The 21,067-nt window shown below is 47.4% G+C and overlaps 1 protein-coding gene across 3 annotated transcripts in view; it reads left to right on the plus strand.

Annotated features, from left to right (window-relative positions):
* scamp3 (secretory carrier membrane protein 3) overlaps positions 1–21,067 on the plus strand; it is a 43,814-nt gene that overhangs the window by 20,699 nt on the left and 2,048 nt on the right. For all 3 annotated transcript variants that reach the window (XM_059980079.1, XM_059980080.1, XM_059980082.1), the window contains exons 3-8: positions 5,834–5,962; positions 7,605–7,722; positions 9,093–9,221; positions 11,322–11,481; positions 12,212–12,313; positions 18,506–18,623. In XM_059980079.1, the coding sequence (XP_059836062.1) occupies positions 5,834–5,962; positions 7,605–7,722; positions 9,093–9,221; positions 11,322–11,481; positions 12,212–12,313; positions 18,506–18,623 (756 nt within the window). The remainder of the gene's footprint in view (positions 1–5,833; positions 5,963–7,604; positions 7,723–9,092; positions 9,222–11,321; positions 11,482–12,211; positions 12,314–18,505; positions 18,624–21,067) is intronic.

Below are 21,067 nucleotides of genomic sequence, written 5' to 3' on the forward strand. Positions count from 1 at the left end.
TCTCCCACCACGACCTCAGAGAGCCAGGAACCTGACGGCACTGGCCTTGCACATTTTGTTATATCTGTTTTTCTATGTATAAATCTTCAATAACCCTTTCTTCCTCCCAACTGAACCTCTTGTCGGCTTCCAAGCCTAATCTCGTTTCTGCAGATGTAATTCTGTATATACATCCCACTGAACTCCTAGATCAGATTCCAGCTGTAACCCACTCCAGGGATCTGTTATTCCTTATATAAACACCCTAACCCTTGGATTATACCCCAGGCTGTAACCCACTCCCATGGATATATTATACATAAATATCTCCGAGCACCTGGATTAGATCCCAGCCTGTAGCCCACCCTGGGGATCTGTTATTCTCTATATAACCCCCTCCCAACCCTGGATTAGATCCCAGGCTGTAGTCCACTTCAGGGATCTGTTATTCTATACATAAACCAGCCATACCACCCCCCCCCCCCCAACCCTGGATTAGATCCCGAGCTGTAGTCTACCCCAGGGATCTGTTGTTCTATATATAAACCAGCCGTACCCCCTCCCCCAACCCTGGATTAGATCCCAGGCTGTAGTCTACCCCAGGGATCTGTTATTCTATATATAAACCAGCCATTCCCCCCCCCCCCCAACCCTGGATTAGATCCCAGGCTGTGGTCTACCCCAGAGATCTGTTATTCTCTACACACTTCCTCCAAAAGTCCTGAGGCCCTGGATTATATTCCAGCCTGTAACAACATCATGGATATAACCCCTCATTATATTCCAAACTACCAGCAAATTATAAACACAAGACACTCTGCAGATGCTGGAAATAATGAGAAACATGCAGAAAATGCTGGAGGAATTTAGCAAGTCTGCAGCATCTATGGAGGGGAGTAAACCATCAACATTTTGGACCGAGACTTTTCCACGGATGCTACCTGACTTGCTGAATTCCTGCAGAATTTTGTGCGTATTACTCAGTCCCAAGAATCTGTTATTCTATGTGAAAACCTCCTCCAAACCTCTTGTATCCCAACTGGCTCCCAGGGATCTGTAACTCCACAGAACAACTGAACGTCGCGGTAGTGTAATGGTTAGCTCAATGCTATTACTACTCAGGGCATTGGAGTTGAGAGTTCAATTCTGGCGCCATTTGTAAGGAGTTTGTGTGTCCTCCCCATGAACATGTGGCTTTCCTCTAGGTGCTCCGAGTTTCCTCCCACAGTCCAAAGACATAGCAGTTAGTAGGTTAATTGGTCAATGTAAATTGTTCCGAGGTTAAATAGGTGGGTGGAAGAGCCTGCTCCATGCTGTATCGCTAAATAAAAGTAAGTAAATCCCCTGAGTCCCTGGAATAGATCCCTATGCCTGTTAAAAGATCCATTTCAGATTCTATTAGAACTGATGCCTTGACTTGTTTTCCCTGAGGTATTTCTTCCCTCTGCTGCTCAGTATGTAAATATATGTGCGATCCCCAGGGCACAGAGAGCAGCGAGAGGCTGCTGAGGCTCCTATATTCAGCCACAGGTCTGACCAGCTTAACATGCACCTGGAGCCGCGTTGGGGAGTGCCACATTGCTTGTGTGTGTTAGAGTACCCTGAACCACAGAGCGGTGAGTTGGAGCAGCTCTCCTGTCAAAGGGCTGATGATGTTTTTTTTATATTTTCTGGACCTCCGGAGAGCTGGGTTCTCAGTGTTGATGCTCTCACTGCAAGCACTGTCACGGTGACAGAGGGGCTGTAAAGAAGGTGTGCTGCCATACCAGGAGGTCGTTACACTGCTGGAGGGTCAGTGAGAGAGTGTAACAATGCTGGAGGGTTGGTGAGGAGGGAGTGTGACACTGCTGGAGAGTTAGTGAGGAGGGAGTGTGATACTGCTGGAGAGTTAGTGAGGAGGGAGTGTGACACTGCTGGAGAGTTAGTGAGGAGGGAGTGTGACACTGCTGGAGAGTTAGTGAGGAGGGAGTGTGACACTGCTGGAGAGTTAGTGAGGAGGGAGTGTGACACTGCTGGACAGTCAGTGAGGAGAGAGTATGACATTGCTGGAGGGTTGGTGAGGAGGGAGTGTGACACTGCTGGAGGGTTGGTGAGGAGGGAGTGTGACACTGCTGGAGGGTTGGTGAGGAGGGAGTGTGACACTGCTGGAGAGTTGGTGAGGAGGGAGTGTGACACTGCTGGAGGGTTGGTGAGGAGGGAGTGTGACACTGCTGGAGAGTTGGTGAGGAGGGAGTGTGACACTGCTGGAGGGTTGGTGAGGAGGGAGTGTGACACTGCTGGAGAGTTAGTGAGGAGGGAGTGTGACACTGCTGGAGGGTCCGTGAGGAGGGAGTGTGACACTGCTGGAGGGTTGGTGAGGAGTGTGACACTGCTGGAGGGTTGGTGAGGAGGGAGTGTGACACTGCTGGAGGGTTGGTGAGGAGGGAGTGTGACACTGCTGGAGGGTTGGTGAGGAGGGAGTGTGACACTGCTGGAGGGTTGGTGAGGAGGGAGTGTGACACTGCTGGAGAGTTAGTGAGGAGGGAGTGTGACACTGCTGGAGGGTTGGTGAGGAGGGAGTGTGACACTGCTGGAGAGTTGGTGAGGAGGGAGTGTGACACTGCTGGAGGGTTGGTGAGGAGGGAGTGTGACACTGCTGGAGAGTTGGTGAGGAGGGAGTGTGACACTGCTGGAGGGTTGGTGAGGAGGGAGTGTGACACTGCTGGAGAGTTAGTGAGGAGGGAGTGTGACACTGCTGGAGGGTCCGTGAGGAGGGAGTGTGACACTGCTGGAGGGTTGGTGAGGAGTGTGACACTGCTGGAGGGTTGGTGAGGAGGGAGTGTGACACTGCTGGAGGGTTGGTGAGGAGGGAGTGTGACACTGCTGGAGGGTTGGTGAGGAGGGAGTGTGACACTGCTGGAGGGTTGGTGAGGAGGGAGTGTGACACTGCTGGAGAGTTAGTGAGGAGGGAGTGTGACACTGCTGGAGGGTCCGTGAGGAGGGAGTGTGACACTGCTGGAGGGTTGGTGAGGAGGGAGTGTGACACTGCTGGAGGGTTGGTGAGGAGGGAGTGTGACACTGCTGGAGGGTTGGTGAGGAGTGTGACACTGCTGGAGGGTTGGTGAGGAGGGAGTGTGACACTGCTGGAGAGTTGGTGAGGAGGGAGTGTGACTGCTGGAGAGTTGGTGAGGAGGGAGTGTGACACTGCTGGAGGGTTGGTGAGGAGGGAGTGTGACACTGCTGGAGGGTTGGTGAGGAGTGTGACACCGCTGGAGGGTTGGTGAAGAGGGAGTGTGACACTGCTGGAGAGTTGGTGAGGAGGGAGTGTGACACTGCTGGAGAGTTGGTGAGGAGGGAGTGTGACACTGCTGGAGGTTTGGTGAGGAGGGAGTGTGACACTGCTGGAGGTTTGGTGAGGAGGGAGTGTGACACTGCTGGAGAGTTGGTGAGGAGAGAGTGTGACTGCTGGAGGGTCGGTGAGGAGGGAGTGTGACACTGCTGGAGGGTCGGTGAGGAGGGAGTGTGACACTGCTGGAGGGTCGGTGAGGAGGGAGTGTGACACATCTGGAGGGTCGGTGAGGAGGGAGCGTTCACTGCTGGAGGGTCAGTGAGGGAGTGTAACACTGCTGGAGGGTCGGTGAGAGAGTTTTACACTACTGGAGGGTCAGTGAAGAGAGGGTGTTACACTGCTGGAGGGTCGGTGAGAGAGTTTTACACTACTGGAGGGTCAGTGAAGAGAGGGTGTTACACTACTGGAGGGTCAGTGAAGAGAGGGCGTTACACTGCTGGAGGGTTGGTGAGGGGCTGTTACACTATTGTAGGGGCAGTGAGGAGAGATCGCTGCATTGTGGGAGGCTTGCTGGGAAGACCTGTTTAATCGGAACTTAAAGATGTGCTTTTAAAAAATCTGTCAGCTGACTATTGATTCATCAAGACTGCTGAAAACAGATCCACCTACTCAGCAATACCGGGTTCCCTGTGGCAATCAGCTCCATGTTGTCAAAGTGACAGCACGTCAACATGACCTCGCTTGGCCACGTGTGTCTTTGGGACTTCCCTATCCTGAGGAATACACGGCAGTGAAACGTGTCCCTTCTCTCCGCATACCTAAAGAAAAGTTGGGATGAGCAGACAATTACTGACCCCTTGGTGTGTGGTGCAGAGGCAGTAATAGAAGTCTCCTTCCAAAACCGTCTTCTTCAGAATATGACAGAGGAAGTAACTAATCAGAAAAGTCTCCTAATCATCAGAGTCAGTTTTATTATTACTGTCGTATGTCATGAAATTTGCTGTTTTGTGTCAGCAGTGCAAGAAATAAACTATTACTATGATTTACAGTAAAAGTTAAATAAATACTGGAGTGCCAAAGAGGAATAGCGAGGTAGTGTTCATGGACAGTTCAGTAATCTGATGGCAGAGAGAAAGAAGCCGTGCCTAAAGCGTTGAGTGTGTGTTCTCAGGCTCCTGTATTTCCTCCCTTATGGTAGTTATGAGCAGAGGGCATGTCGTGGAACATGAGGGTCCCTAGTGATGGAATTAGCCTTCTTGAGGCACTGACTTTGAAGATGTCCTGAATGGTGGGGAGACAAGTTCAAAATGTAAATTTATTATCAAATTATGTATAAGTTCAAAGTAAAATTTATTATCAGAGTACATACACGTCACTACATACAACCCTGTGATTCTTGCTGAGTACGTCTGCAGGAAAAAGAATCTCAGGACTGTATGTAACACATTCAAAATGCTGGAGGAACTCGGCAGGCCAGGCAGTATCTATGGAAACAGTCGATGTTTCGGGCCAAGACACTTCGGCAGGACTGGAGGAAAAAAAGACGAGGAGATTTAAAAGGCTGGGGGAGGGGTGAAGTAAAGAGCTGGGAAGTTGATTGGTGAAAGAGATACAGGGCTGGAGAAGGGAGAATCTAATAGGAGAGGACAGAAGGCCATGGAAAAAGGAAAAAGGGGAGGAGCAGCAGAAGTGGGGGGCGATCGGCAGGCAAGGAGATAATGTGAGAGAGGGGAAAGGAGAGGAGGAGAGCATTACTGGAAATCAATGTTCATGCCATCAGGAATGAGGCTACCAAGATGGAATGTTAGGTTCCTCCAACCTGAGTGTGGCCTCATTGTGACAGTAAAGGAGGCCATGGATTAACATATTGGAATGGGAATAGGGTGGAATTAAAATGGGTGGCCACTGGGAGATCCAGTTCTTTTGGCAGATGGTGCGTAAGTGCTCATCCAATCTACATCGGATCTCACCAATATACAGGCCACAATGGGAGGACAGATGTTAGAGGGACCCTACCCCAGATGAAGAGGTCTAGCCTTGAACGCAAGATGTCCTAGTCCAATGGCCTCACTGGAATGGTGCAATACTGGCAGCCCACCAGGCTCAGTGACTCCATCTAGTGGCTGGATGACATGTGTGAGAGAGAATAGCCAGGGTTCCTGCTCCCCATCACTGTCCCATGACCCTGGGGTTAGAGAGGAGGGATCAATCAGGGCTCTTGCTCTCTGTCAGAACCCAGTGACCCCAGGGTTAGAGAGAGAGGGAATCAGCTAGGGATTCACTGGAGTGGGGGCATGGTGGGTTTGTTAGTTGAGGAATATTGTGCAAATGGAACTGAGCTGCAGATCTTGTCTGTGGGCACAAGGGACTGAATGAACTCTGGTTGTTACTGCGCTATGTAGAGTTTGGCACTATTATCACCATAGCCTTGTCATGCTGGCCGGTGGGTGTGTGTGTGCTCACAGGGGAATGCAATGAACACGGACTGTGTGTGGCCGGCTGGAAGACTGGGACTGAACAATTTGTCCTGTCCTGGGATCTTCTGCACTCACAAGGCCACCAATGTCTTTGCTTCTCTCTTTCCAGGCTCCCCCTCTGTACACCCCTGCTCCCACCATGACCACACCGCTGCCCCCGGAGAGACCCCCAGCTCCAGCTCCTGGTCTGTCCACCAGGAAGCAGAGTGCTGGAGACCGAAGGAACTACGGGACCCAGGTCAGTAGCGCTAGTGTCATCACATCCTACCCTCGTTAGCCGACCCAAACGAGCCCCGGTATTCCCACTCACTGTCTCCCTGTCCGCTACCTCACCTACTGCCCCATCCTTGTCTGCTGGGAAGCATTTTGCATGGTTCAAAATCAACATGCCAGAAGCAATGCTGCTGATGGATGACCAATACAGACAGAAAAATGACGTGCTTGAAGCTGCACAATTCAGTATTAACTCCAGAAAGCAGCAGTGTGGCCCAGACAAAGGATGAACTGCCACTCCTCAGGCCTATGTTGAGCCTCATTGCGACAGTGCAGTCCAGTGGCCTGGGCAGGGAAGTAAGGCACCAGGGTAGCAAGTGATTAGCACAACACTATTACAGAGTTCAGAATTCAGTTCCGGTGTCCACTGTACGTCCTGCCTGTAGAATACGTGGGTTTCCTTAGGTACTCTAGTTTCTTCCCACAGATGCACTGGGTAGGTTAATTGGTTATTATAAATTGTCCCATGAGTAAGTTAGGGTTAAATTGTTGTTGGGGGCTGCTGGGTGGTGCGGTTTGAAAGGTCACAAGGACCTATTTTGCACAGTCTCTAAATGAATGAATTAATTAAAGTGGCAAAGATCAGAGAGCTCCCCCCACAGACTGAACCTAGGCATTGATTGAAATCCGTCTGTGTCTTACTCCCCTCCCATTACAGGAAGGATGTGGAGGCCTTGGAAAGGATCCAGAAATGGTTCACCAGGATGCTGCCTGGATTAGAAAGTATGAGTTAAAAGGAGAGGCTGGATAAACGTGTTGTCTTCTCTGGAGCTTTGCAGGCTGAGGGGAGGCCAAATTAATGTTTATCAAATTATGAGAGACTCAAGTAGTCAGAGCATGTTTCACAGCATGGAAATATCTAATACCAGATGGTATAGCTTTAAGGGGGCAGAGTATAGAGGAAATGTGCAGGGAAATGTTTTATACAGAGAGTAGGGGGTGCCAGAGAGGTTTTATACAGAGAGTAGAGGGTGCCAGAGAGAGTGGTGGAAGCAGATAGGGGCTTTTAGACAGGCAGGGAATTGGAGAATAGAAACATGAGGAGTGATTTTGGAGGTGTATAAAACCATGAAGAGTATAGGTATGCATGTAGTCTTTACCCCCAGGGTTGGGGAATCAAGAACCGGAGGGCACAGGTGAAAGAGGAGGGGTGCCTGAGAGGCACCTTTTCACATAATAGGTGGCGAGCTGCCATTGGAAGTGGTTGAGGCAGGTATGTTAACGACATTTAAACAACAGGTGCATAGATAGGAAAGGTTTAGAGCAGGGGTTTCCAAACTGAGATCCTCAGACCCCTTGGTTAATGATAGGGGTCCATGGCATAAAAAAGGTTGTGAACCCCGGTTTAGAGGGACATGGGCCTGCATGGGAATACTGGTCAATGTGAATTGGTCAGGCCATAGGGCCTGTTACCATGCTTTTTGATTGTATGAGAGACATGCATCACATGTGGACATCACAGTCGGCACAGACGCTGTGGGTCAAAGGGCGTGTTCTTGTGCTGTAACATCCCTCCACCCTCCCTCTGTGCCCCATCCCATCACTGCTGGCAAGCACCCTGAGCCGATTCACCGGGCCCGCTGAACGGTTTGGTTGATGCCTTGCAGAAACCCACGACAGTCCTGACAGCTGACCTGCAGCGGCAGCAGGAGGAGCTGGAGAGAAAGGCAGCTGAACTGGACCGGAAGGAGCGGGCGTTACAGAACGCATCCGCCTCCTCGGTGGGTGAGTCACACATGCCTAATCCCCCACTTCTCCCGCTGTCTTGACCTGAAGGGTGTGGCTGTGCTGGAGGGGGTGCAGGAAAGACCCCCAGGAATGATGCCAGGAACCAGAGAGTTTGAGTAACCTGGAGAGGCTGGAGAGATTGGGGCTGTTTTCCCTGGAGTGAAGGAAGCTGAAGGGTGACCTGATAGAGGTTTATAAAATCACGAGGGGCATAGATAAGTTGGGTGGTAGGGCAGGGAAGGACAGTTTGAAACGAGCTTCAACAGGTTTAAAATGCAAGAGGAAGAATGTAAAGGGAAACTTGACGGGCAACTTTCTCAGACAGAGGGTGGAATGAGGTGCCAGCGGAAGTAGCAGAGGGGGTTACAATTACATTTATTTGGATGGATACATGCATAGGAATTGGGCTTCCCCAGGACCCACGGGTAATCATCCCTGAGAGAACTGATGAACTGTGCAGCCCATCAGCTGTAGGAGCAGAGTTAGACTACTTGGCCCATTGAGTCTGTTCTGCCATTCCATTATGACTGATTTATTTTCCCTCTCAACCCCATTCTCCTACCTTCTTCCCATAACACTTAGTAATCGAAAATCTGTCAACCTCCACTTTAAATATACCCAGTGACTTGGCCTCCACAGCTGTCTGTGGCAATGAATTCTACAAATTCTCCACTTTCTGGCGAAAGAAGTCCCTCCTCATCTCTGTTCTAAAGGAACATCCCTCTATTTTGAGGCTCTGCTCTCTGGTCCTTGACTCCCTCACCGTTGGAAACATCCTTTCCACATCCACTCTATCTAGGCCTTTTAATATCTGGTAGGTTTCAATAGGATTACCCCAGCCCCCATTCTTCTAAACTCTACCAAGATTGGGCCCACATGTTAACCCTTTCATTCTCAGAATCATTCTCGTGAACCTCCTTTGGGCCCTCTCCAATGTAGCGCATCCTTCGGAGCCTGTGCCTTCTGATCTTAGACTCTCCCAGTATTGGAAACACCTTCGTCGCTTTATGCAGACCTTTCACTGCCAGCCAGCCCATCCACCCAGGAAACAGAACATTATAGCATAGTACAAGCCCTTTGGCCAGCAATGTTTTGCCAACCTTTTAACCTACTCTCAGATCAATCTAACCCTTCCCTCCTACATAGCCCTCCATTTTTCTGTCATTCATGTGCCTCGGAGTTTATTAAATGTCCCTAATCCATCTGCCTCTAACAGTACTCCTGGCAGGATATTCCTCCAATCACCTTAAACTTATGCTCCCTCATTTTAGCCATTTCTACCCTGGGACTTGGCTATTTGTTAGAATAACCACAATATGAGCCATGGTCTGTGGTTTAAGTTTAATAATGATTGTTTATGTTTGCAGGAATTGTGAATAACTGGCCCCCACTGCCCTCGTTCTGCCCCGTGAAGCCCTGTTTCTATCATGACATCAAGGGGGAGATTCCCCAAGACCTGCAGAAGACAGTCACCATCATGTATTATGTATGGATGTGTGAGTACCCATAAACCAGTTCACCTTTTGCATAGAGATGGCTCACTACATTACACACGGCCACTGCACATTTCAACCGTCTTCTCACAGCTCCCATCGGGCAGGAGTTACTGAAGCCTGAAGTCCCATTACACCAGGTTCAGTAACAGCAATTTACCTTTAACCATTTGGTTCTTGAATCAGCTGGTACAACCCAAACCGCTACCTCTGTACAGCAACACTGTGACCACATTGTACTGCCACAAATTTTTTCTTATTTAAATATCTGATACTATGTACCTGTGATGCTGCTGCAAGTACGTTTTTCATTGCACCTTTACATGCATGGACTTGTGCAGCTGACAATCTTGATTTTGACGACGAGCTTCTAACCAACCCACCCTGGATATTCATAATCAGACACCACCTGCCCCAGATATTCCCTCTTCTCCCCCCTCCCATCGGGCAGAAGATACAACAGCATGTACCACGAGGCCCAAGGACAGCTTCTACCCGGGTATAATCAGACTCTTGAAAGGTCCTTTAGCGTGATAAGATCAACTCTTGGCCTCACAATCTACCTTGTTATGATCTTGCACTTTATCTTTTACCTGCTATTTACCTCATTCTACCTCAATGCGCTCTGTAATGATTTGATCTGTATGAGCACTATGCAAGACAAGCTTTTCACTGTAACTCATACATGTAACAATAATAAACCAAAGACAGTCGCCTCCCTCAGCCAAACAAAAACAGGCCATGATCCCAATCCAAGCTAATCCCATCTACCTATGCATGGTCTATATCCCTCCATTCCCTGCCTGTTCATGTTGCTATTCGTATCTGCTTCCACTACTTCTCCTGCCAACCTGTCCAGTCATGTAGTACCCAACAATGTCAAAACAAGAGGTTCCTCGTATATCCCCCATAAACTTTCCCCTACTCATCTTAAAGCTGTGCCCTCTAGTGTTTAACATTACCCCCTGATAAAAGGACACTGATTATATCTGCCTCATAATTTTATAAGTCTCTATCAGATCTCCCCTCAGCCTCTGATGCTCCAGAAAAAATAACACAAATTTGTCCAACCTCTCTTTATAGCTCATGGCCTCTAACCAGGCAGCTTCCTGCATCTCCTCCAAAGCTTCAACATCCTTCCTGCAATGGGAATAACTGAATGACTGAATGCAATTTTCCAGAGGTCCTATCATTTTCATCCCTTTTGAACTTAACCCTGTCATCTTGTACCTCTGCCATCCAGCATTTGTCATTTCGTTCCCAGGAGAATAGGCTATACATCTACGCTTTTCATAACCTGATAAACCTCTGTGGCAGGGGTTCCCAACTTTTTTTTTATGCCGTGGACACCTACCAAGGGTTCTGTGAACCCCTGCTCTGTGGGGTCTCCCCTCAGCCTCTTCCTCTCCATAGAAAACAACCAAGTTTGTCCAATCTCTCCTTATAGTTCATGCCCTCTCATCCAGGCAGCATCTTGATGATTCTCTTCTGCAACCTCCCCAAAGCCTCCATGTCCTCCCAGTAATGGGGACGACCAGAACTGCACACAGTACTCCAAATCTGGCTAAGTCTTACACAGCTGCAGCATGACTTGGTAACTTCTGTACTCAACGCATTGACCAGTAAAAGGAAGCATGATATACATAAAAGCACACAGTGAAATGTGACCAACACAGTCCGAGGATTGGGCTGGGGGCAGCCCACGATTCCAGCACAATGTAGCTTGCCCACCTCAGTAACCCTAACCATTACATCTTTGGAATGTGAGAGGAAACCAGAGCACCTGTAGGAAGCCCACGTAGTCATGGGGAGCACTACACACTGCTTATAGATGGCGGCAGGAACTGAATGACAACTACTGATCGATTACTGGCACTGTAAAGCTTTGTGCTAACTGCTATGCTACTATGCTGTCCTCCCTATCAACCACCAGATTCTCATTTGTACTGATCCCACTTCCCAGTACTTGATCTGTAGGCTTGTTTGCCTTGGTGATTCCTTCCCAGATAATCTGTCCTTTGCAAGGCTTCTTGTAGGCTGGTATAGTGTTGGTGAGGAAGGCATTTGTGATTGGTGAGTGTCCCTCTTTGCCTGTGTCCACAGTGAGTGCCATAGTGCTGTTCTTCAATCTGTTGGGGAGCCTTGCCTGGTTCATAGTCAGCGTGGAGCAGGGGACGCACTTCGGCCTCTCCATCCTCTGGCTGCTGCTCTTCACGCCCTGTTCCTTCATCTGCTGGTACAGACCCATCTACAAGGCGTTCAGGTAACTGCACTGTGTAGTGGAGAGGGCAGGGCCTTTTCAGCCAACACGAATACGGCACTGCGCATAGTCGAAGAGTGAGAGGGGCAGCATGAAAGTAGGCCCTTTGGCCCAGACACACAGAGCTACAAGTGCAACACACTTCACTGGAGGTCCATGTCATTGCAGCCGTGAGGCAGTGGCTCTACCTATGCATCTGTGCTGGGAATGTTCTCAGTAAATGCCAGCATACTCCACAGAAACCCCTGTAAATACCGACACCCTCCCTGGGACCCCCATGAAAACAGACTCATGCTCTGAGACCCCCTATAAATACCAACACACTCCCCAGGACCCTCTGTAAATACTGACACACTACCCTGGGACCCCTGAAAATACCAATAGACTCTCTGGGACCACTTGTGAATTCTAACATATTTCCCAGGACACTTTGTGAATACTGATACACTTCCTGCAACCCTTTAAATACCAGTACATTCCAGGGAACCCTGTGAAATCTGACGCCCTCCTTAGGACCCCTGTGAATACAGACACATTCCCTGTGGGCCCACCAATAGATAGTGACAGAAGTGGTCTGCCACTTTCTTCCTTTCTACCCTGTGTGTTAGGGCGGTTCCAACGTATCACCTGCTTACTGCTGCCACCTAGTGTTAAAAGCCCTGTGCCACAACTTATCAGCATTGGGTCTGGTGTCCAGGTTGTGTAAGGTCTGTTTCCTTTCTTTCCTTTGCAGGAGTGACAGCTCATTCAACTTCTTCACCTTCTTCTTCGTGTTCTTCATCCAGGACATTGTCTTTGTTTTAGAGTCAGTGGGGATTCCGGGCTGGGGCTTCTGGTGAGTAGCTGTTAACTGAGGTGCAGTGATGAGGAACAGAATCCTTGGATGATTTCCCTCTCTCTCTCTCTCTCACCCCAAGATTGTTTGTCTGTGATGGGGAGCAGTAACACTGGCTGATTCCCCCTCTCTCTGTGACCTGTTTGAAAAGAAGGTAGTGAGTGGCACATTTAAGAGGCTTTTAAGAGTGCGATTGTCAACATCCAAGACCAACATGTTCCTGTTAGGTTGTGAAGGGTGAACCTAGTGTTACGAAATCCCGTAACTGGATCACTTACCAGCAAAGATAGAGAGGTCCGTTGAGGTCTGATGGTACTATTTTTAAAAGTATTTATTGATAAAGGGGCACAAAAATAAGATTAATGCAAACATACAGATAATATACGTCATCAATACTAAATCTAAAGCGCAGGTATGATCATAACCAATAAAACGTAACTCTATTGTTGTCCAGGGGATAATGTATTGTCCGATGGAAATATAAAAGTCATTAGCTTGTTCAGGCTGCGGCGTTTTGGGTTTAAGAGAGGGAGGCGTTTAAACTTGCCCAAGTCTTTTATGATGCCAATCCGTTGAGTCGGGAGCGGGTTTCCCCGTTGTTAGCTAAAAAGCCGTTTTCCGTGGTTTCAGCCACCAATTCCAGCCACAGAATTGAACGCACGTGGCTTGGTTTCCGATGACCGTCTGCTGTTACGTGGTTGCTTAACGTTTCTTCTGGTGCATCTGAGGGGTTGTTCCTACAGCCCCTCTTTTATTCTGACTCGCAGGGTCGTAGATGTCAATCAGGTTGGGGGTGATGCAATCTCTCCCTCAACCAGGCCACTTTGCCCGAGGGCATTCACGTAGCAGAGCATCTCAATCCACAAATCTGTCTCCAAGAGACAATGGCCATGTCCAGTAGCTTTACATCACTATGGGGGGGAGAAACGTGACATCCTGCACGTCTCCCCTTCATGCCTTGGGCCCCCTTTTGACTCAACCCAACAGTAATCTGGCGATTCTCACAAAGGAGGGGGCTACGGACGTAACACCCCCTTTCTTCAACGTGTTTTTTACCATCGGGAAAAGCGAAATAATACCGAGTCTTACAGGGGGTTAGAATCCAACACAACACCAAAGTTTTTTTTTTCTACAGAGTAATACAGTTATACATTCAATTCAGTACCTAAACAGTTAACGATTACAGTGTCACTTTCTTTAATATCTTAACATCTTGTACCGTACTAACGTCTTGTAGCATCAGACTTCAATTTAATAACCACCTATTTTATTACCTTTTTTTCAGCAACAAAACTAAGGAGGTGTGCTCTTAGCTTAGGTGCATCTACAAAAGTTTATGTAAATACTAGTCTTTCAGTTGTTTTCAAACTGAACAGGCAGGCTTCCAAGGGGGTTGTCTTTATTATTCACAGGCTTTGTCAAAATCCCTTACAACCGGCTTTGCTATTTAAAAATGGCGTCCTCATTAACCGTCGCCTCTTTTCCGGGGAATTTGAGTAAGGTGGCGAGATAAACCCTCGCCCGCCTGTTCCATAGGAATTATTTTATCAACACCGTGTCCCAAACTTAGCCCATCTTCTGAATTTCCACCCACCTCTGTAATTTTACACAGGTGGCTAACCCTCTCGTCAGGCCCCTTCAGTCTATGTGGTTTCAGTTCGACTTCCTTGCTCAAGCAGCATTTCAAATTCTGCCCTTTTACACCACACGCTGGAATAACAATAGCGTGGGGGGCCCTGTCATATTCCGGCTTAATCTGTAAGCGATCTGCAGAGCTTAAAATTTCTTCATTCGATTTGGGAACTACAGATTACCCGTTTCCTTCAATGATAATTCTTATCTCCCCATTCTTAAACTCTGCATTAACTTTGAACACACCTTCGAGCACAAACACCTGGGAACTCTCACTTCCCACTGATACCAAGGTTAACCCTTTTTTCACTGAACCAAGTCTATCTGACCACAAGGACGGCTGTCCCGTTCCACTGAATCAATTACCTCAGACTTTTTCTGAGCTCCATTACTAGGTTCAGTACCACGTGCATCCCCATCTTGGACACACTCAAACGGGACATTGACCTCTTCCAGGCTTTCAATACCCGTACCTTTTTCAAATTCTAGTTCTCCCGATCCTCCCAGGTACTCTCTGGGCAACTCCCTTCCGGAGTTAACTCAACCCCGCAGGCTGAGATAACCTCATCTGCCAACCCAGCAGACTTCTTCGAGGTAATGGCATCCTTTTCCTTTAGGACTGCCCTCATTTCGTTATTGGGAACTCCTTTAGAATTTTCAACTTCTTCAAACAGTTCTGCCAAACCAGACAGATCATCCTTGTCCAACTTTGGACCTCTTAACTGCTCTAGCGGTTTCTCATCTTTATTTCCGGCTTCTAGGACCTTTCTCCTCGCTAAAGGCAGATCTGCCTCCACTTCCTTACCCTCTTTTACTTTACTACTCTTCGTTTTACCACCCTCTAAACCCTCGTGGTACAAGGTCGGTAGAAACGTCTCGGCCAAATCGATACTGGCCAGATTTAAACTGCTCTCGTTCTCAGCTGCCTCTCTCGACAGGCTGCGAGTGACCGTGCGTGCGGGATAGATCCTGGAATCTAGGGGCGGGGCCGCAGCACTCACCGGTCGGCTGGCCATCGTCATGGCTGCCCAAACCTTACCACCTACTAAATCATTACCGAGAAGGACGTCCGCGTCCTTTCTCGGGAATTCTGATCGCACCCCTATTTCAACTGGTCCAGGTACCAGCTCACAATCCATAATGACCCATTTCTGTCCCTTTACAGCTACCTTTCTGCCTTTCAACCAAACTCTAGTACCTTACTGCTGATCAACGACAGCTCAGCCCCCGTGTCTCTCCAGATCCGTACGGGAACTGGTGTGTCTCCCTCCCTCACAGACACGGTTCCGTGTGACAGACAAGTCTCCAACCCTTCTCGTACTCTGTCTACCCGGGGCTCTCTCGTTGGAGATGGCGGAAGTTGCGGAGAATTATGTGCTGGTCGTGGAGGCTGGTGGGGTGGTAGGTGAGATCAAGAGGAACCCTATCTCTGGTAGGGTGGCAGGTGGATGGGGTAAGGCAGACATCTTTGAAATGGAAGAGATGTGGTTGAGGGCAGTAGTTGATGCTTGAGGAAGGAAAGCCCCTTTCTTTGAAGGAGGACATCTCCGTTCTGGAATGAAGAGCCTCATCTGAGAGAAGATGCAGTGTAGATGGAGGAATTGAGAGAAGGGGATGGAAGAGGTATAGTCCAGGTAGCTGTGAGAGTCTGTGGGTTTGTAATAGACATTAATAGACATGCTGTCTCCAGAGATAGAGACAGAGAGAGCAAGAAAGGGAAGGGAGGTATCAAAAATGGACCAGATAAATTTGAGGGCTAGGTGGAAGTTGGTGGCAAAGTGGATGAAATCGACAAATTCTGCATTGGTGCAGGAAGTTGACTTATCTACTGATCTTAGCTTATCGACTGATGAGGGTAGTAGATGTCTATTTGGACTTCAGCGTGGTCTTTGACAAGGTCCCACACCATAAGCTGGTCTGGAAGATTAGGTCCCAAGGAATCCAGGTTGAACTAACCAGGAGATTCAAAACTGGTAGGAAGCAATGGGTGGTGGTTGAAGGTTGTTGGTTGGAGTGAAGGCTTGTCATGACTTCCCGTGTGCTGTGGAGGTCAGAATTGGGACCCTAGTTATTCATTATTTATATAAATGATTTGGATGCAAATGCAGAAGATTGGATCGTTAAATTTGTGGATGACATGAAATTAGGAGGTTTTATTGATAGTGAAGAAGATAATCAGACTATAGAGGGATTTTGATCAGTTTGGGAAGTGGGCAGAGGAGTGGCAAGTGGATTTCAGTACAGCTAAATACACTGAGCTCAGGAGCTGGGACATTATATTGCAGTTATTAGTGGCTGGTGAGGCTGTGCTTGGAGTTTTGTAGACTGATATTAGGATTTGTTCTACAAGTTACAATGAGTGGGGGTTGTTTATCACCTATGTAAAGAACAGATAGCAATAAGCATGAAAGACTGCATAGAACATCAGAATCAGACCTTAATCGCCAAGTACCTGCGCACATACAAGGAATTTACTTCCGGCAGATGTTGTCTCTCTGCTCATAGCAACAATAATGATAAATATAAATGAAAATATAGATTATACATACAGGTAGTGCAATCCAAGTAATAGTTAGCCGACAGTTAACTGGCAGTTAACTGTTCAGCAAAGTGACCGCAGTAGGGAAAAAACATCTACAAGATGTTGCTGGGACTTTAGGACTTGAGTTATAGGGAAAATTTGAATAGGTTAGGACTGGAGTGCAGGAGAATGGGGAGAAATTTTATTTAAAAATTGAGGGTTACAGATATGGTGAATGCATTTGTCGTGGTTTCTTGAAATAACCAGGGGACGCAGAAAATTCTTCGAGAAGTTTAAGCCTTTATTTGCAAACAAAAGCTGAGACAATTAATGAGCATGTCACTAATTGTCTGCCGAGCCCTAGTTCACAGTATTCTTTGTAGTAATTTCTTATCTTAGTTGCATTAGCATATACTTGTTCTAGTGCCTTGACTGGTCCCCATACCATCACACCACTCCATAGCCCATACTTGCTCTAGTCTACTCCCTGGAACACATGTCCCCCTTCTCGCCCATGACTGGTCCCCATACCATCGCACCACTCCACGATCCCATCTACCACCGTTATCTCTACATGCTAACTTTCATTGCTACATTCTCAAGGCATTGATGTGTTCACTAGTACAGAGACAATACAGAGATTTCATTCTGGAAATAAGTTGGATACATAGTAAATAGAAGGCTGGTTTCTCACTGTTAGCTACGTTCTTAAGGCACTGATGTGTTCAATAGTACAGAGACAATACAGAGATTTCATTCTGGCTAATAAATTGGATACATAGCAAATAGCAAACACAAGGCTGGCTACACAGCAAACAATGCAACTGTATTCTCCAATGCATTCAGATTTATTTGTCCCTCAGATTGGGTAAGACTGGAATTAGAGGTCATAAGACACAGAAGCAGAACTAGTCCATTCAGTCCATTCTGTCCATTCAGTTCTGCCTTTCCATCATAGCTGATTTATTATCACTCTCACTCCATTCTCCTGCCTTCTCCTTGTAACCTTTGATACCCTTAGTAATCAAGAACCTATCAAACTCTGCCTTAAATATAATTAATGTCTTGACCTCCATAGCCATGTGACAATGAAATCCACAGATTCACCACTCCCTGGCTGAAGAAATTATTTGTCATCTCTGTTCTAAAGAAGCTTCCTTCTGTTCTGATGCTGTTGCCTCTGGTCCTAAACTTCTCAACTATAGACAACATTCTCCCCACATCCGCTCTATCTAAGCTTTTCAATATTCAATAAGTTTCAATGAGATCCCTCTTGATTCTTCTGAGTTCCATTGAGTACATCAAATGCTCTTCATATGCTGACCTTTACATTCCCTGAATCATTCTTGTGAAGCTCCTCTGGACCCTCTCCAATGCCAGCACATTTTTTTCTTAGCTAATGGGCCCAAAGTTGCTCACAGTACTCTTAAGTGAGGCCTCACCACTGCCTTAAAGCCTCAGCGTTGCATCCTTGCTTTTACTGTATATTCTAGTCCTCTCGAAATGAATGTTAAAATTGTGTTTGCTTTCCTTACCACTGACTCAATCTGCAAGTTATCCTTTAGGGAATCTTGCACTAGGACTCCCAAGTCCCTTTTGCCCCTCTGATTTTTACATTTTCTCCTCATTTAGAAAATAGTCTGCTCCTTTATTCCTTCTACCAAAGTGCAGGACCATACACTTCCACACACTATATTCCATCTGCCACTTCTTTGTCCATTCTTCCAATTTGTCCAAGTCCTACTGTAGACTCTCTGCTTCCACAATACAGACAGTTTGGATGGGAGGAGTATGGTGCGCTTTCATTTGGGTGCAGGTGGATGGGACTAGACAGCAGTCCAGGCCAACATGGATTAGATGGGCCAAAAAGCCTGCTGTAGTGCTCTGTGACTCCATGACCATTGGCATTGTACCAACAACAGAATGACAGCAGAATTACCCAATTGCCAGCCACCTGTTTGGTCATGTGATTCCAAGCAGCCAATGTCAGAGCTTGTGGTGCACACGCCTCTCACTCATCTCTCTCTTTCTCCGACTAGTGGCTGGATTTCTTCGCTATCTGCCTTGAAGAGCAATGCAGCTGTGGGGGCAATTATGATGGTGGTTTCGGTTTTGTTCACTACCTCTGCTGTGATGGGCATCGTGATGCTGAAGAGGGTGAGTCCAGCTACTCCCTGAGGTGGACCACAATCTCCTCCCTTCAACAGCCCCATCACCCCTCACCCCTCCCCATCCAATAGCCCACTCCTTCTTCCCTCCCCTTCCTTCTGCCCTCCTCTTCCCACTCTCCCTTCTCTGCTCTCTTTCTGAGGCACACGAAGATGGTGGGGAGGGTGGTGTCCAAGATGGAGTCAGCTGAATCTACAATCCTCTGCATCCTCATATTATGACTGATGTGTACCTTTGGGCTGTGATTGCTTAATCACCTTTAAATCCAAAAACTGATTTGTCTGTTTAAGAACATTCTGCTCCGCATCCCCTCCACCTCCTTGCAAAGATTTACTTCCTCTGAGCAGTTAGCTCAAACTTATAACTTTATAGGCTCCTCACCCGAGGAAACACACCCTTATAACAATCTGCTTGAGGAGCTCAGTGGGTTGAGTAGCATCTGTGGGGTCGACTTCAGGAGACTTGATGCAGGGTCTCGACCCAAACCATCAACAGTTTCTTTACTTCCTTCCCCCTCAGATGCTGCTTGACCTGCTGAGTTCCCTCCTTCTGAGTCTCTGCCCTTGAATCCTAGATTCTCCTACTAATGAAACATCTGCTCCACTCTAAGTAGGCCTTTCAGTGTCCAGTAGATTGTAATGAGTTCTTCCCCCTCTCCCTGCTTTATCCTTCTGAGCTCCAGTGAGTACAGGCCCAGAGACATCAGATGCTCCTCACATGTTAAGCCTTTTATTCCCAGGATCGTTCTTGACTCCTCTGGACTCTCAAATCCTTTCTTAGATACGGACCTAAAACTCCTCACAATTTTTCATCATGTGGGCCTTAAATGGCTAATCCCTGATCAGTGAACCCAGATCTGGGGCTCACCAACCATTAGGAACATTGTGTTTCTAATCTGAACAGAAAATCCGTCATCAGAGTCTCCAACTGCCCAGGCCCTGCTCTCTTCTCACTGCTGTGGTGAAGAGGTGGTACAGGAGCCTCAGACCCACACCACCAGGTTCAGAAACCCTTATTACTCCTCGGATGTCAGGCTCTTGAACCAGAAGGGATAACTTCACTCACCCCATCACTGAAATGTTCCCACAACCTATGGACTCACTTTCAAGGACACTTAGAACCATAGAACATTACAGCACAGAAACAGGCCTTTTGGCCCTTCTTGGCTATGCCGAACCATTTTTCTGCCTAGTCCCATGGACCTGCACCTGGACCATATCCCTCCATACACCTCTCCTCCATGTACCTGTCCAAGTTTTTCTTAAATGTCAAAAGTGAGCCTGCATTCACCATTTCATCTGGCAGCTTATTCCACACTCCCACCACTCTCTGCATGAAGAAGCACCCCCCCCATGTTCCCTTTAAACTTTTCCCCCTTCACCCTTAACCCATGACCTCTTTTTTTTCTCCCCTGGTCTCAGTGAAAAAAGCCTGCTTGCATTCACTCTATCTATACCCATCATAATTTTATACACCTCTATCAAATCACCCCTCATTATTCTACGTTCCAGGGAATAAGGTCCTAACCTATTCAACCTTTCTCTGTAACTCAGTTTCTCAAGTCCTGGCAACATCCTTGTAAACCTTCTCTGCACTTTTTCAACCTTATTACTATCCTTCCTGTAATTAGGTGACCAAAACTGCACACAATACTCCAAATTCAGCCTCACCAATGTCTTATACAACCTCACCATTACATTCCAACTCATACTCAATACTTTGATTTATAAAGGCCAATGTATCAAAAGCTCTCTTTACAACCCTATCTACTTGTGACACCACTTTTAGGGAATTATGTATCTGTACTCCCAGATCCCTCTGTTCTACTGCACTCCTCAATGTCCTATCATTTACCTTGTATGTTCTACCTTGGTTTGACCTTCCGAAGTGCAATACCTCACACTTGTCCACATTAAACTCCATCTGCCATTTTTCAGCCCATTCCTCCGACTGGTCCAAATCCCTCTGCAAGCTTTGAAAACCTTCCTCACTGTCCACTACACCTCTAATATTTGTATCATCAGCAAATTTGCTGATCCAATTTGCCACATTATCATCCAGATCATTGATATAGATGACAAATAACAATGGACCCAGCACTGATCCCTGTGGCATACCACTAGTCACAGGCCTCCACTCAGAGTACCAATCCTCCACTACACTCTCTGGCTTCTTCCATTGAGCCAAAGTCTAATCCAATTTACTACCTGTCCATGTATACCTAGTGACTGAATCTTCCTAGCTAACCTCCCATGCAGGACCTTGTCAAAGGCCTTACTGAAGTTCATGTAGACAACATCCACTGCCTTCCCTTCATCCACTTTCCTGGTAACTTCCTCGAAAAACTCTAATAGATTGGTTAAACATGACCTACCACTCACAAAGCCATGCTGACTTTTTCTATTAAGTCCCTGTCTATCCAAATACTTACA

This window comes from Hypanus sabinus, chromosome 9, assembly GCF_030144855.1.
Source record: "Hypanus sabinus isolate sHypSab1 chromosome 9, sHypSab1.hap1, whole genome shotgun sequence".
In the NCBI taxonomy this organism is placed as follows: Eukaryota; Metazoa; Chordata; class Chondrichthyes; order Myliobatiformes; family Dasyatidae; genus Hypanus; species Hypanus sabinus.